Here is a 17,070-nt window from a genome sequence, read left to right as displayed (position 1 = left end):
GAGGGGAGACCTTCTGGATGTGTATAAAATTATGAGGTGCCTAGATGGAGTGGATAGGATCAATTTCCCTCAGCAGAGGTGTCAACAACCAGGGGACATAGATTTAAAGTTGGTAGAAGGTTTAGAGGGGATTTGAGGGGAAATGTTTTCACCCGGAGGGTGGTTGGGGTCTGGAACTTGCTGCCTAAAAGGGTGGTAGAGGCAGAAACCCTCACCACATTTAAAAAGTACTTGGATGTGTACCTGAAGTGCCATGACCTACAAGGCTAAGGACCAAGAGCTGGAAAGTGGGATTCGGCTGGATAGCTCTTTGTCGGCCAGCGCAGACACAATGAGCTGAAATGGCCTCCTTTGGTGCTGTAAATTTATATCATTCTCAACGTAAAGATCCAGAAAAGGTAAGAGGCCAGAGGGAGGGTTGAACGAGAATTTATTTGTACTTCATTCAATGTAGTATTCGCTGCTTACGACGCGGTCGCCTCTACACTGGGGAGACCAAACGCCGATTGGGTAACCGCTTATGGAACACCTCCGTCAGTAGGCAAGCGTGACCCCGAGCCGTCGGTCACCTGTCACTTGAATTCTCCGCTGCACTCCTATTCTGACCTCTGTCCTCGGCCTCTTGTACTGTTCCAACGAAGCTCAACGCAAGCTCGAGAAACAGCACCTCCTCTTTCGATTAGGCACTTTACAACCTTCTGGACTCAACATCAAGTTCATCAATTTCAGACCATCATCTCTGCCCCTAATTTTTCTTCATGGCAGCTGTTGATGATTCTGCCATTCCCATTTACACCTCTTTTAGACTCATCTTTTGTTTCTTTACTTATCCCATTACCTTTTGCTTTGTACTAATATACCTTTTGTCATTTAACCACTCCTGCCTTCCACCCCATCACAGACCTTCCCTTTTGTTCTTTCCTCCCCACCCCTTTTCCCTGCCCTTGCTTACAATCGATTACATCGCTAACTTTTTTCAGTTCTGACGAAAAGGTCATCGACTTGAAACAGGAACTCTGTTTCTCTCTCCACAGATGCTGCCTGGCCTGCTGAGTAGCATTTTCGATTTTTATTTCAGACTTCCAGAATCCGCCGTATTTTGCTTTTGCACCAAGAAATAACTCATTCTGAGCCGGGCCACGATCAGAAAGGACAAACTTTATGACGGCAGCATTAAAATACATTTGGGACTGGAGAGAGCCAGTGTCTTCACAAGACAGAACTAATACAGGAATTGCGAACCTTCTTTTCAAAAACCTATACAGTCATATCAAAGAGCTTGGGGCATTGCGAGCATGTCAAAGATGGAGGCCAGGGCCATTGGTAATAGGGCAAAAGCCCTTCTTTTACATAGGATTACAGGATTTGAGACACTAGTTCAGGGATCATATTCTTCAATTAATGCATAGAAATGCAGCACTTTTGAAAAGTGTATCGGCTTTGAAGTGATACCAGAATATGTGCAACATGGTGCCAACCCTCTCAGCAGGCTCCCAAAATAATGAGGTTAAAAGTGTGCAGCTTGCAGGGGCATAATAAGATCAGGTAGGATTTTAAGTGGTCCATTTGTATGATGCATTAGGGCCTCTCCCCCATCTCCACTCAGTTCCTCACTGCAGAGCCACCAAAGACTTCAGTATATTTTCAAATAGTTACAGGAAGGAATTTAGCATTTGTTTTGAGTTCCTGAATTTGTAAAAGTCGTGTGCTCGTGTATGAGAAGGGGAGAACAAAAGAAAGCAAGCAAAAAAATGTGGCTGCAGACTAAGATTTAAAATTTTCAAATAAATAAGACAACCAGTTTGAAACAGATGTTCAGTCTAGGATGACTTATTCCAATGCTGTGACTGTATTAATGCACACCAAGCGAGAGAAAGCAAACTATCAGATCTAAGCATTGTGTAAAATCAAAAAGATGTGGTTTTCAAATTTTGATCAAATCCATACATTTCATTAACTTCGCCATTTGTGATACACAGTCAGCATTATAGGGGTGTCCATAGTCTGTCCATTTGTAGCATCTCACATTAAATCCCCTGTTCTTTGGCAAGGGGAGCTGGCAAAAGATAGCTCCCCAATAGCAAAATGATTTGACTGGTCAAGACCAAACATCCAGCCTGTTCAACCTGTTTTTATGATGTGCTTGGCAGGATGCTAAAGCAGATGGACACCCCACAGAAAAGCTGGCAGATTCGCTAAGGCAGGCTGTGGGGAAAACATGACGTTTTAACGAAAAGTGTGTTCCCACATGCCGGCTAATGTGAGCAGCACGTTTACTCTGGGGTTACTGCGGGCTATGCAAGAACTGCGCGTTGGTAACTGGCAGTCCCTAGCATCCCACGGAGCACAACATCAAAGCAGTTTTAAGGGGACTGTACAGGAAGTCATAGCTAGGTGCTAAACAAAACCTGTGAGACTCAACTATTTCCTACAACTAAATCAGTACTCAACAAAAAACAGTTCCAACTAAAACCAATTTAAAATGCATCTGAAATATTCAAATAAAAACAATGATGTAATTTGCGTGTTGTTAATGCAGAGATCTGTGATGATCATTCTGTATTTCTTTTGGGTGTGGGAAGGAAGATGGAGGTAAACAAGAGGAAGAGGGCAAAGTCATGATAAAAATTCCTCAACTGAATGGAGCACTTCTGTGACCGTCACAGGAAAACCTGTGGCAATGAAGCAAACTCAGACCTGCGAGTAGGAAATGTGGCAATCATTGAGAAAGATTTTCTATTTAACATCTTACTTAACATGGGACGTTTTACCATGTTATAAGTACTAAGTTGCTTCACAGGAGCGTTATCAGACAAAAACTGACACTGGGCCAATGAAGGAGACACTAGGACGGGTGACCAAACGCTTAGTCGGACAAGTAGGTTTTAAGGAGCATCTTAAAAGGGGGAGAGAGAGAGAGAGAGAGAGAGAGAGAGAGAGAGATAGAGAGAGAGATAGAGAGAGAGATAGAGAGAGAGATAGAGAGAGAGATAGAGAGAGAGATAGAGAGATAGAGATAGAGATAGAGATAGAGGAGTGCAGAGGCAGAGGTCTCGGGAGGGAATTCCAGAGCTTAGCACCCAAAACGGCTGAAATCATGGCTGCCAATTATGAGGGCGAAGGAAGTGGGGGATGTACAAGAGGCCAGAGTTAGAGGAGCGCAGAGATCTTCAAGGGTTTCTGGCTAGCGGAGTTTACAAAGATAGGGAGGGGCGAGGCCAGGCCATGAAGCGATTTGACCACGAGGATGAGAACTTTATAATCAAGGCGTTGCTGGCCTGAGAGCCAGTATAGATCAGCAAGCTCAGGGGTGATGGGTGAATGGGACTTGAATGTTAACTCATTATTAAGTAAAAAAAAAATTAACCAAGTCAATTTAAAACAGAGCCTTTCCAATCAATTATTTCATCTGCTGCGAGATGTCACACCTAGTTCAACCTTTGTGCTTAAAGAAATGCACAATGAAGTGCAGTCTATTTGTCGATGCAGCATCAGATCCCAATAGATTTTAGCATATGCTATTATTGGTATACAATATAACCCATTGGTAAATACTAATTAAACTAAAATGCAGCTACACGAAGAAATCCAAATAAACCTGAGGAAAGCAATTGCACGAGAAAATGTAACGTAATACCAGAGTTCAGCAAAAGTTACCTACCCATGAAACAATGCAACAGCAATGGCGGGCCTTGGTGTCGACCAATGAACCATGTTTTCTGACTGTCAGAGGAAGTCGAGAGAGAGGCTTATTGGTCAGGCCCAGTTCGTGCTGATTGCATTTCTCCGGACATGTAAAGACACACACATATATACCATCATTAGATTCATGTACAACAAACAAATGCAACATACAGCAATACCAAGGCTGAGAAGCAGAGATGTAAAAGCAGGTTCATTTTTTTCTATAACTGTACAAAAATTAAGCTTTAAAATAAAGTGGCACCAACAGTTTTACGAGCACGATGACCAATGATTAGCAACTCTGCCAATTTCCATGTCAAACACAATGTACACTCCTTACGTTAAGAACCCATTAACAGAACAATTTGTAACCTAGAAAAGATCTTTGGGGCTGTAATTCGTACACAACTGGAAATAGATAGTGCAGTTCTATTTTCTGTGCAGATGAATTATGTTGCAGTACAAATTCAGAGAGGAGAATATTTAATAGTAGTAGATTTATATTATGTAGATGGTCCTCAGCCTCTCTCATCTACAATGCTAACAATCTCATCACTGAATGAGTAAAGGATCGTCTTTAAAAACAAATGAGAGCAAGCTCCCTCAACCACGTGAGGTTTGCTTTGTAAATTAATAAAAGAACTTCATGCCTCAATCCACTTCTCTCCAGGTCAACTGAAAAGACAGATATAATGACAATCTTAACGTGTCCGTCACAATTCCATGAATTCAGGAAATGGGTGGAGGTTGTCTCATTTGGGCAGGAAAACAGCTGCAGTCTGGTCAGCCCCTCCTATCAATCTTTCAAGAGGTGGGCCTCTGCCAATGCCAACAAAGGGACTTTTTAATTACCCCTAATATTCTACAACTTGAAGTGAGCAATGAAACATCATTGCCAAGACATTTTAAATCCACAGCAGCCATGTCATCGGCATTTCTTCCTGACAATATATATATATTTTTTCTTAATTAAATTTCATCCCCAGGCCAGGAGGCCAGGCAAGATTCCCGTGCCAGATTGAAGATGCTCTTGAATAGACTGTTAGGAGGAGCACAAGAACCATCCAGTGCAACAATGTCCTCCTTTCTTTCCACCCACAAGGGAAGGCTTTTGATTCCATGGTGGAGAGCAGGAATTCAATAAGTAACATTCAAAACACACTAATGCACTGTAACAGCCTCTACATTTTTCTTAAATTTGAATCAATATTCTCCAGTTTCCAAAATTCTCTCATATTCCAGCTATTCCCCCCACTTATTGCAAAGAATAAAAACATCTGTTTTAAAATATTAATTTTTAATTTGTTGAACTTTTAGTACGAGTCTACTTCTTTTGAATACTGGACTATATAATCCTTGCTAAGTATGCAATTAGTACCCAATGATCGTAAAAAGGCACACTAGGAATGGCACAGTCCATCAGTGCACCATGCATTGGCAGAGATTGTCTCTCGACTCATGGTGCCCCAGAGCAGTTGAGCTTAAACTGAACAGCAAGAGGTAGAGAAGAAATGCTTAATTATTTTTCTTCCAGGCCAATTGTTACATTTATACATAATAGAGGAATTCTGACTGCATCTCCTAAAGGGTGCTTCCAAAGATGCACACTGGCACGACTCTGAACAAGTTATCCTGCCCATATGTACACCCTCGCCAGCAAAAAACGGTCAACAAGGCGAACTGCCAAATCTGTCACCTTTCATTTTAACGTGCAATGCTTTCAGATTTGAAGTGCAGTACTGGACACTCACTCAACTGTGAGCTGACATTTTCACAACTCTGGACAATTATGTGCTTCTTTGCAGAAGGTTTTAAAATAAGGTGAGTTGCACCAGAAGCATCAGTCATATGATTCTATTTCAAGAAGTATTCCTTTCAAATCACAAAACTAGCCCGTCACAAATTCTGAAAGAGACAGATGGCATTTGCTGCCTTAATAGAACCTTTGGCTTAATTGCACAGACACTGCAGACATTATTTCAATTCAACTAATAATTTCTTAGCTACCAATTCCTATTTGCATCGATAGAATAAATAGATTTAGTGACAGTTAACAGCAAAATTATAGATTTGTAACATTTTACATCTTGTAACAAGAATGTAACATGGACACTTATAATTAATCTCAAAATCTGGTCCTCCATTAGAATCCTTGTAAAACATCATACTTACCTAAAAGTGGAAGCAGTACAGGATAGTTGTAAGGCATCACAAAAAGGTTAACACAATTCAAAGCTGTACTAGCTTTTAGGTAACCAAAAGGATGACCCAGGTCACTATACTTCCCACTGTTGTTCACATACACCTGGAATGACAATTTGATGGATTAGAATTTGTTATGCAGGAAGTCTGAAGTCAGGTTTGGAACTTAATTGCCTACACAGCTACTAACCATGAAATTTTCATTCAATAAATAGTACATATTTCAGACCAAGGTTGACTTGGGAATATTCAACATGTTAAAGCTAGCTGAAATTATTTATTAGGAAAAATATGAAGTTTATCTTGGAAGCAATTTCTCTCACTACTAGTTTTGCCTTAATTTTCTCTTTCACTAATCACTCCATATTTCTCACTCTAATCTCCACATAAATCTTACATCTCAAGTGGTGGTCCCAGTGACCTTCCTTCTGGGAAACTCAAAACCAAAATAAATAGCTTAAAAAAAAATTAGATTACCTGAACATCCATCTGATAAACACCATAGAAATATTGAACATAGGTAGGCCATTCAGCCCCTCAAGCGTGTTCTGCTATTCAATTTGATTATGGCTGACCTGTACCTCAACTAGATTTATCCGCCTTTGCTCCATGTACCTCGATATCCTACCCAACAATAATCTATCAATTGACCTCAAGCATCCACAGCCTTTTTGGGGAAGTTCCACATTTCCAGATAACAGCTCTGTAAAACTAAACCAGAACTTCCTCACTTTTGAATTCAAACCCCTCGAGATAAAGCCAAACCTCATTAGCCTTTTTGATTACTTTCTGCACTAGAATGATACAATGCCTTTCACAGAGCTGTCCAATTAGTCTTGTTCCCCACTTCTCTGCAAACTATTCCCTTTAAGTATATATCCAATTCCCTTTTGAAAGTTACTATTGAATCTGCTTCCTCCACCCTTTTCATGATTTGTATATATGGACAGCAAATTCTCTGTGCTCCTCTACACTTCTAAAGTCTCTCACTATTAAGAAAATATTCTAATTTGTCTTTCTTGGATCCAAAGTGAACGACCTCACATTTCCCCACATCGAACTTCATGTGTCATCGTTTTGCACTCTGTTTGTCTATGGTCTCTTTGCAACATCATTCTCCCATGCACACAACTTACGATGCCTCTATTCCTCCATTCGAGTGATTAAGATATGCGATTAAAACTGAATCCCAGTACAGATCCCTGGGCACCACCACTTGCCGCATCCTGCCAATGAGAAACCGTTCCATTACCGACCTCGGTCACTAGGCTACCTTCAATTCTGTGCACTTTCGTCTTTGGTAATGATCTTTTGTGCAGAACCTTATCAAATGCTTTCTGAAAGTATATATATATATCTCTATCACACAACATTCATAGACACTCCCTTGTCCACCATGCTAGTGACCTCTACAAAATATTCAACTAGATTAGTTAGACATGACCAAAGAACATATTCTAGAAACTCATTGCCTTTACTACTTGAGCTCTTCTGCTTCTCCCAGTCTACGGTCAGAAAAATAACATCTCCCATTATAATCATAATGTTTTTGCCACTTGCTTCCCTGATCTCCGTATTTGTACATCTGCATTTATAAACAGAATTTGAGATTCTATTATAACCATGAACAATCGGAATCTATTCAATTAATTTTCACCAGAAAAGTCTCATTAAGACTTAGCTTCCTCATTCTTGACATACAAATGATGAATTGAGGAAGACTACTTGGGACTTTGCCCTTCAAATTTTCAGTACTATATAAACGAAAGTCATGTAGTCTTCTCCTTCAGCTCTTCTGCATTTAAGGCTTCTTTCTGAAGCACAGTGTTCTTTTCAAGAGAGGTAAAGAGACCAGACTGATATGAGAAATTGAACAAAAAAAATGGAAACTCCAAATATCCCACAAGTGGGCTGTGTATGTGGAGGTGCAAGGAGAGAGAGAGATTATATCTATGGCAAGTAATGGAACATTATTCTACACTCATTCGATCGGTTCAAATTATTCATGCTACAATCGTACAAAAAAGGGGTGTGGGTCACAGACTAGTATGGAGGCCAACTTAAGTGGTCAAACCAAGAAAGTATTGCTTTGTTACAGTAATGATAAAACTCATGCAGCCACTTTGGGTGTATTGTCCAAAGAAAAGCAGGCATTGCACAAACAGAAGGAGCTTTTCACAAGTGAACAGAAAATAACATGCATTACACTAGACTCATTGTTTAGCAACAAAATATTTCATAACCAATCACCAAATGTTCTTGGACTTGGTCTCAGTAAAGAAATACATTGAAATTTCTTTTTAAATAAACTAAACATGGGTTGATAAAATTTCAGTATGTGAGTTTTCTGCAAAAGCCTAACAAGGTTTAACTTAACATGTAACTCCACTTTGGACTTATCTGAAGTTTCTGCCAGCTGGAAGGTCCTACATGACATTAGTTTGTGCAGTTTCAAGTCAATTCCAAACGAGCACATACTTGTAGTGCCAAACCTCCCACAGTTTGGCACAAGTTGGCAAATCATAGCCAATGGGGCCCTCAAGTCAGCTGTTGCAGAAATTAAAAAATGCCACCTTGGGGTGCAGGAGAGGCAGTCTTCCAAGGTAATGGAAGAGAGGGAAGGCCTGTGCTTGGACAGTGGTTGCGGCTTACATGAAACACCTACCCAAAAATTTAAAATTGGGATCCAAAGACAGGATAAACAGGCATGGTCAATTGGGTTGCATGCTCATCGCAACAGAAAACCTACACACAAGTTGCTAAACTTTAGCAACCATACAGCATAATAGAGTGGATATTAAAGCATAACAGCCCACACTGCTAAAATAAAAAGCTCAATCAGCAAAACAATACTGTTAGGAAGCAGCAAATTTTAATGGAAAGGACTCAACCACACCTCACCATTTGAATATTGCATCAACAATTCCTTTATTCCCAACATATTAACTTGCAATTAAACATAACTTTGTTGCAAGCTTCTCAAACGAATGGGCACTTGGTTGAGGATTGCCAACAATTGCAAGAGTCAGCATGCTCAAGTGAAGAGTTAAGGAGTAAACAGGAAAAAGGAAGCTCCCTTTCAACAGCTTCGCCATCAAGATAGTAGTTGCCTAAACGTCTATTTAAAAAAAGTTTGAAAGTGTAACTAGGAGTTATTGTGCCAGCTGCAATTACATCAGCATGAGGAAAATCAGCACACTACCTTTGAGGCTGGTGCTGTGTAATGACAGTGCAGGAACTGTCATTAGAGGACACTCAACCACCTCGCCAATAATCTGCTGCCATTGAAAACTCAATTCTAGCAATAAATTTAAGACTTTGACGCACTGGTAAATGAATATACAAGCCTAGTTTCGTTCCCCACCTCTCCAAATTCAGCAGTTTTCAGTGTGCTTTTCTCAAGATACCCAATTCTGCCAAAAAAGGCTTTCCTTTTATATGCAAGTCATAAATTGTCAACAAATTGATAACAGCATTGCAGGTCTGAGGTGGAGGTATGATGATATGCTTGTTGACACTGCACACATTCTTGAGTTTTAGTTCCATATCTCTCACAACTTCGAAAGGTTTTCATTTCCTGAACTTAAATTATGACGATTCACTTTTAGTTTGCATTTTCGAACATGTCTGTCTTTTTATCCAAGGTATTCTCTATTCTTGTATTTGTCTGACACATCAAAAGTTCAACTCACCAACTAAATCTAGTCTCCAGAAATCATTACGTGTCCACCCCAACACTAGCAGGCTGAGCAAAGGTCTAAAGCTTTGTTTTCTTAGTTGACACATTTTACAGACAACATGAAACAATGACCAGCATTCTTGACGAATTGGGAGTAGTCACCATTAACAGTAACTAGGATATTCTTCAATAATTTCCAGCAGAAATTTTAAGGTGGATATACAAAAAGACAAAACCATATGGACTATCTTACCTGCCAGCAGATGTGAGGAGATTTGCGTTCCAGAATATACTGGGTTAAAGGTGAAGGTTCCAGCTCATATTTATCAAAAGGCAGTTTATCAATAACCATCGGGTCACAATCAACGCAGGAGAATTTCACCACAGGATGAGCACTGCGAGGTGGCTGAGTTAAGAAAGGGTACAGAATTAAACAAGCATTGCCTGTAATCAAAATGTCACTAAATACACTAAGTTAGTCTCACAACTAAGTTCTCTATTATAGTCAGTCAGTTAAGTTACTCTAGAATAAAAACAGGAAAATGCTGGAAACACTGAGCGGGTCAGGAAGCATCTGTGGCGAGAGAAACAGAGTAAACGTTTCAGGTTGATGACCTTTTGTCATAACTGGAAAAGTTAGAGAAATGCAAGAGATTTTAAGCAAGTGCCGGGGCAGGGAAAAGGGGGAAGTGGAGGAAAGAACAAGAGAAAAGGTCTGTGATAGGGTGGAAGACAGGAGAGATGAAATAACACAAGAGATGATGATGCAAGGCAAAAAGAGGTGGTAATGGGACAAGTAAAGAAACACAAGATGGAGGAGGTGTAAATGGGACAAGCAGAATCATCAGCAACAAGTGTTGTCCGAAAAAATGGTGGCAGAGGTTATAATCTGAAATTGTTGAACTCAATGTTGAGTCCGGAAGGCTGTAAAGTGCCTAATAGAAAGATGAGGTGCTGTTCCTCGAGCTTCGTTGAAACAGTGTAGGAGGCTGAGGACAGAGAGGTCAGAGTGGAAGTGGGGTTGCAAATTAAAATGACAGGTAACCGGAAACTCGGGATCACGCTTGTGGACTGAACGGAGGTGCTCTGCAAAGTGATCTCTCAATCTGCGTTTGGTCTCCTCAATGTAGAGAAGACCACACAGTGAGCAGCAAATACAGTATACTAAATTGGTACGGAGCAATGGCGAAAGATCACGGCGAGAGATCGTGGAAGAGGTTTGGTGAGTGTTTTGTGGCGGAGGAGTGGAGAGAGATTGTGGCGGAGGTGCGGTGAGAGATCATGGCGGAGGTGTGGCAGATGAGGGTACGGGGCCCAAAAGAGCTGAGGGCCATGGGGCAGCACGGGCCAGCCCACACTGCGATGTATGTGCACTAGGTCCATGCATCAGAGCAGGTCTCCAGTTGTCCTGGTTAACCCTTGCCACTGGATAAAGGCCTAGCTCGGTCAAGCCCGTGTGGTGGCTGATGTGCAAAGGTCATCATACGTTAAAAATATCCATGCACAGGCATTTTCCACCCCTTCAATTGGAGTTCAGGACTGGAATATCGGGTCCTTCGCTGAAACATCTGTGAACTCGTGTGGAAGCAAGTCATCCTCGTTCGAGGGACCGCCTATGCTGATGCTATTAAATTGCAAGAAGTACAAATGAATTGCTGTTTAACCTGGAGTTAATCTAGAATCTGGGTGTTCATATTATGCCTTTTAAACATGTTTAAGGAGCGGAAGAACGGGAAAGCCGTATGAACAATATTTACATATAATACGTAACATTTTGCTGAAGTTCTCGGATAGATTGCCACCTTTCTAGAGGCATCATATACAATCGCCTTGATCATAAGTTATCAAGTGGTATTCAAGTGCTGTGTCAAGGTGCCAGAGCAGTAGGGCAAAGCTGCTTCTCCTTTGATTCCCACATGGCAAGTTTTGTAACAGTTTGTGCACACAGAAGAGGAAACCAAAGTCCAAACAACTCCCATCGGGTCTCTTCTGGTAGTGGTGGGGTAACAGTGGCTCAAGTGTTCTTGTGCAGCTAAATGACGCGCAATCGGAAGGCCAATAAAAAAAGGACAATTTTCTTTCAATTGCCATTTTAGATAAATATATGCACACTTTAATACAGTACTTGAAAATTGTTTAATATGCAAAAAATTTCCTGGAGGTGAACAAAAGCAAAAGTAGATCAGCAAAAACTTACTAGGGTTGGAGAGTTTTGGTCCGGCCAGAAGGACTCTGGGATCGGCCAATGTCCAACTGGAACACCAGTTTTGTGGTTGGGCCGTACATAGATGAGTTTGTGACAACTGTGCCAAAGTTGTGGTCCAAATGGAGGGGCAGATTTAAGTGCATCAAGAGTACCATCTAGACAAGATGAATAAAATGCAAGTGACAACCATATTTACAATTCTTTGGTTCAATTTACTGTATAATGTTGCTTATTAGTAACATCTCCTTATTTTCAGCCCACTGTATACATTGATCGAATTCTAATCATAAGGTGGGTAAACTAGGCAGCTCAATGCCCTAGATTGGTCTTTCACTTATGGGACCTGGGTTTAAATCCAACCCAGACCAATATAGGATCAATGAATCCTCTACCTGCTGATTTTAAGGAACTTATTTGAGCAGAGTTTCGGCTAGCTCTAGTTTTTGGTGGTCCTACAGCACAAAACTGTATCTAATAAGGCACTAATTGGCAATCTCACTGGCATAGGACATGGATAAGTTGTCATACTGGTGCAGTAGATGGTGTTCTGCATGTGGCTGAGCTATATCTGACCTGGGGGTTCTTTATGTGGACAAAGTGTGCACTGAAGTGCAGTGAATTCTACCCTCTAGCATGAACAGCCTTGATGAGCACAAAAATATTACAAGATAAATATCACAAGGGCCTCCCTTGCAGATGTGGAAATTTCATCCAACACTATTCATTCGTTCGCTGACACTCACAGTCAAGGCTCACACGTGATTGAAGACAATTTGGGAGAGTCATCAGTGGGCAACTAGCACCAGTGGATCAGTACTTCAGCGAAGAGTCAATACATTCAGGAGAGTCGGGAAGTTGAACCAGTTCAAAAAAAAACCTCCAGTTTTGATGGAGGGACGACAAAAAATTAACTTTTCTTTTCTCTTCATAGAAGCTGTGTATTTCAAGCATAAGTTTTTTATGACCAATCTCCTTTCCAACAAACAGCTGACAGGGTAAGGATTACCAAGTTAAAAATGAACAATCCGACAGAAAGCAAAAGCTCCTTCATGGAAACATGCTTCCTATTTCAAAGATAGCCAACAGAAGCATGGAAAGATGCAGCCTTTCAACGCAATTCAAGATGGCCTAATGAAAAGATTTTTAAAATCTACCTGTATTAAACTGTCAATAAAAAGTTTGCTCAGTTGCAAATGAGGAGAAACAAATATCTTCATAACTAATTGCTGTTTTATATCCAAAGTGCAAGTCGATGCAGAACTGAAACCATTTCTACTGTCTAATGTCTCGGGAAAAATAGAAGTTTCATGGATCAATAAATGCATGGATACATGTGAATAGTCTACAATTTAGATCAGATGGTAGGTGCCCTATAGTGATTGATCAAGAGAACTCCACCAGCATTGGGGGTGGGGGGCAGGTAGGAGGGGGAAGAAAGGGATTGAGCATTACTGGTAATGGCTCCTCACCTCAATCCCCAATTATTGTAATAAAGCAGTTTTGACCTTCAGTGTAAACATGAAGACGTAAAACTGATGGGGATTATAGGCCATCACAAAAAGTTTTTCATAACTAAATCAGAATTCATAATGTGTGTTTTAATTGGGGAAAGTAATTTAAATGATCCTATGCTGCCACAAATCCCTTATGCCCTTTAGTGTTAGTGCATTATATGAAATATTGAATTTGTGCTCGCTCTGGGTTTAGAGAAATAATGCTCAAACTGAACATATTGGGCATACAACTAAATATGAGGGAAACAGCTAGGGTTGGGGAAGAACTCACCATGTAAAATCCTCATCTTATTCTTTCCCATACCATTTATTTGCTGGTTATTTTCAGCCTTGTTTAATTTTAGTGAGCACAAGATAAACATGGGAGAGAAAGGCTGCTCATCCAATAGTACTTCAATGATCTACAAACACCCTACAGCTCCCCAAATGTTGCAACCAATTATATCTTCAATAAATCCAAGGTTTCACCTCCACGACTCAATCCAGAAGCCCGTACCACATGCTCATCACTCTGAAGAACTTGTCCTGGTCTTCCAATTTAGTTTCAAGTTATTTTCCAGATCTACTTTCTCCATAGCAGTTACCATCATACACCTTCACATCACGTGTCCATTGTTTCCTTTTGTTTCCCATACCTACGATACTAAAAGATCAGCGTGGGCATCTTCTCTGTCTCCTTCATATCAATGAGCAGAACTGGACACATGCCTTGATCAGTAAACTGTACAGTTTGAGGAGTACATGTGGCATTACTACTACACTGTGCGGAGGAATACTTTAGCATTCCATCTGCTTTCTTAATTACTGTTCAGTACTGGTTTGATGTGTTTCAGCATTGAGCTGACAAGACACCATGATCTCTTTCAATTTCATCGTTAGTTATTTTGACACCATACAGAGAATACAGATGTTTCCCCTTTTGTATGCCGTACTTTACATTCACCTGCATTAAATTTCATCAGCCATTGTTCCACCCACCTGCATAATTTGTCCAACTTCTTTTGTATTTCACAAGCAGCCTGATCAGAATCAACTGTCTTTGCGACATTGTAGCTAATTTGGACCATAAATCACATCCTGAATAGAATCCTTACGACGTGAATTACCAGCCCTAAATGGCTGCAGCCAGATTAATTCGCCTTAACGGCGTAAATTCAGCAATTTTGTGCTAACAATTAATTTCAATGGGGAGGCTCATGGTGAGGTTGCAATGTTTTTGGTGTTGTCCAGGCGAATGGCAGAATGATGCAAATCATCCAGCAATTTGTGGACATATCTCCTCTTTGCCACAAATTGCTGGATTTTTTATGAACTAATAATGGCGGGCGCCGTTAATTCAGCATTATTTTTCCAGCAATTTCTGAGCCAATAATTACTATATGTCGAGGATACTGAATTCAAGTAGAATAAAGTGCAAGAATCTTCAACACTGAAGATCTCTCACTGTGACTGAAAAGTTATCTTAAGTCCATAATTTTATAATCAGGGTGGAATACCTGAACATGTGCCACAATGCCCCTTAACTTCATCATGCAACAAAACAACCATCATATTCAGAAGGCCATCACTGTGGATACGCAATATCAATAGCCAGATGGTCAGAAACCAGTCAAGCTTTGCCTCCTGCCGTGCAGACACGACCCAAGCTCAAGCTCAATACCCTGATTAAATGATTTGATATGATAGATGGAATAAAACTATTTCCTCTGGAGGGTGAGCCCAGAACAAGGGAACATAAAGGGGGTGATGTCCGAAAGCATATCTACACACAAAGGCTCATGGAAATCTGGAACACACTCCCTCATAAAGCTAGGCCAGGTCAATTCAAATTTTCCAAACGGAGATGGATAGATTTTTGTTCGGCAAGCATTTTAAGGGTTAAGGAACCAAGTCGTAACTAGTAGAGTGGACAAGGGAGAACCAGTGGATGTGGTGTATTTGGACTTTCAAAAGGCTTTTGACAAAGTCCCGCACAAGAGATTGGTGTGCAAAATTAAAGGGCGTGGTATTAGGGGTAACGTACTGACGTGGATAGAGAACTGGTTGGCAGACAGGAAGCAGAGAGTCGGGATAAACGGGTCCTTTTCAGAATGGCAGGCAGTGACGAGTGGAGTGCCGCAGGGCTCAGTGCTGGGACCCCAGCTCTTTACAATATACATTAACGATTTAGATGAACGAATTGAGTGTAATATCTCCAAGTTTGCAGACGACACTAAGCGGTGTGAGCTGTGAGGAGGACGCTAAGAGGCTGCAGGGTGACTTGGACAGGTTAGGTGAGTGGGCAAATGCATGGCAGATACAGTATAATGTGGATAAATGTGAGGTTATCCATTTTGGGGCCAAAAACACGAAGGCAGAATATTATCTGGATAGCGGCAGATTAGGAAAAGGGGAAGTGCAACGAGATCTGGGTGTCATGATTCATCAGTCACTGAAAGTGGGCATGCCGGTACAGCAGGCGGTGAAGGCGGAAAATGGTATGTTAGCCTTCATAGCTAGGGGATTGGAGTATAGGAGCAGGGATGTCTTCCTGCAGTTGTACAGGGCCTTAGTGAGGCCTCACCTGGAATATTGTGTTCAGTTTTGGTCTCCTAATCTGAGGAAGGACGTTCTTGCTATTAAAGGTTCACCAGACTGATTCCAGGGATGGCTGGGCTGTCATATGAGGAGAGACTGGATCAACTGGGCCTGTATTCACTGGAGTTTAGAAGGATGAGAGGGGATCTCATAGAAACCTTTAAGATTCTGACGGGACTGGACAGGTTAGATACGGGAAGAATTTTCCCGATGTTGGGGAAGTCCAGAATCAGGGGACATAGTCTTAGGATAAGGGGTAGGACATTTAGGACTGAGATGAGGAGAAACTTCTTCACTCAGAGAGATGTTAACCTGTGGAATTCCCTGCCGCAGAGAGTTGTTGATGCCAGTTCATTGGATATATTCAAGAGGGAGTTAGATATGGCCCTGACGGCTAAGGGGGTCAAGGGGTATGGAGAGAAAGCAGGAAAGGGGTACTGAGGGAACGATCAGCCATGATCTTATTGAATGGCGGTGCAGGCTCGAAGAGCCGAATGGCCTACTCCTGCACCTATTTTCTATGTTTCTAAGGCGGACAGATGGACTTGGGATGCAGATCAGTCATGATCTAACTGAATGGCGGAACAGGCCCGAGGGCCTGAAAGAATCAGGAGTGGGCTAATGTTCTAACAGACTAAGCCAGCCATTCCATTTTTAGTTACATCACGAACAAGCTGAAATTTTTGAGGGCTGGTCTCAACACATCACCTCAATACCCACAGGTCTTTGAAGAAACTCATATCTACAAGCCAGAGAGATTAAGCAAGTTAGTTTTGGTAGTCAACATACACAAAAGACATAAACTTACCTTCTCCAACAGGAGCTGGATCTGGACCAGTTTTTTCAAAGTTTAGTACCACTCCACTTTGTACTTTCTGCACGAGTGACTCCAGACACTGGAGTAGCATCCGCTGTGTACACACACAGTATGACCGACCTAGATCATTGCCAGGAAGAAATGCAGGTACAGCTATAAATGGGGGTACTTCAGACATAATCAGCAACAGCAGACAATACATGCTTGATCAGTTTCAAGTCTTCTACAGTTTCTGCATTAACTGATAAATGCAGCCACCATCCACTGAATGTGGTCCAAATTTTTAAAAAAGTCAATTTATATGCAAAGCTCATGAGGGTTTCCAAGATGATTACTTGTATTAAACGGAGTTGAGATAAAATGCTAATGTGCATCAGAACCTGAATGGAAA

The 17,070-nt window shown here is 41.2% G+C and overlaps 1 protein-coding gene across 3 annotated transcripts in view; it reads right to left on the bottom strand.

Moving 5' to 3' along the window:
* Positions 1 to 17,070, bottom strand: part of LOC139276267 (integrator complex subunit 6-like) — a 144,154-nt gene that overhangs the window by 72,157 nt on the left and 54,927 nt on the right. The window contains exons 6-10 of one of the 3 annotated variants that reach the window (XM_070894006.1): positions 16,671 to 16,799; positions 11,763 to 11,926; positions 9,819 to 9,971; positions 5,857 to 5,989; positions 3,668 to 3,784 (exon numbers count right to left, since the gene is read on the bottom strand). In XM_070894006.1, the coding sequence (XP_070750107.1) occupies positions 3,750 to 3,784; positions 5,857 to 5,989; positions 9,819 to 9,971; positions 11,763 to 11,926; positions 16,671 to 16,799 (614 nt within the window). In that variant the 3' untranslated portion in view covers positions 3,668 to 3,749. Of the gene's footprint in view, positions 1 to 3,667; positions 3,785 to 5,856; positions 5,990 to 7,022; positions 7,224 to 9,818; positions 9,972 to 11,762; positions 11,927 to 16,670; positions 16,800 to 17,070 lie in introns of those variants that run through there. The other 2 variants (XM_070894004.1, XM_070894005.1) reach the window with 2 other exon arrangements.

Source organism: Pristiophorus japonicus, chromosome 11 (genome assembly GCF_044704955.1).
Source record: "Pristiophorus japonicus isolate sPriJap1 chromosome 11, sPriJap1.hap1, whole genome shotgun sequence".
Lineage (NCBI taxonomy): Eukaryota > Metazoa > Chordata > Chondrichthyes > Pristiophoridae > Pristiophorus > Pristiophorus japonicus.
The sequence above is the reverse complement of the archived record's forward strand: the minus strand, read 5'-3'. Positions and strand labels throughout refer to the sequence as shown.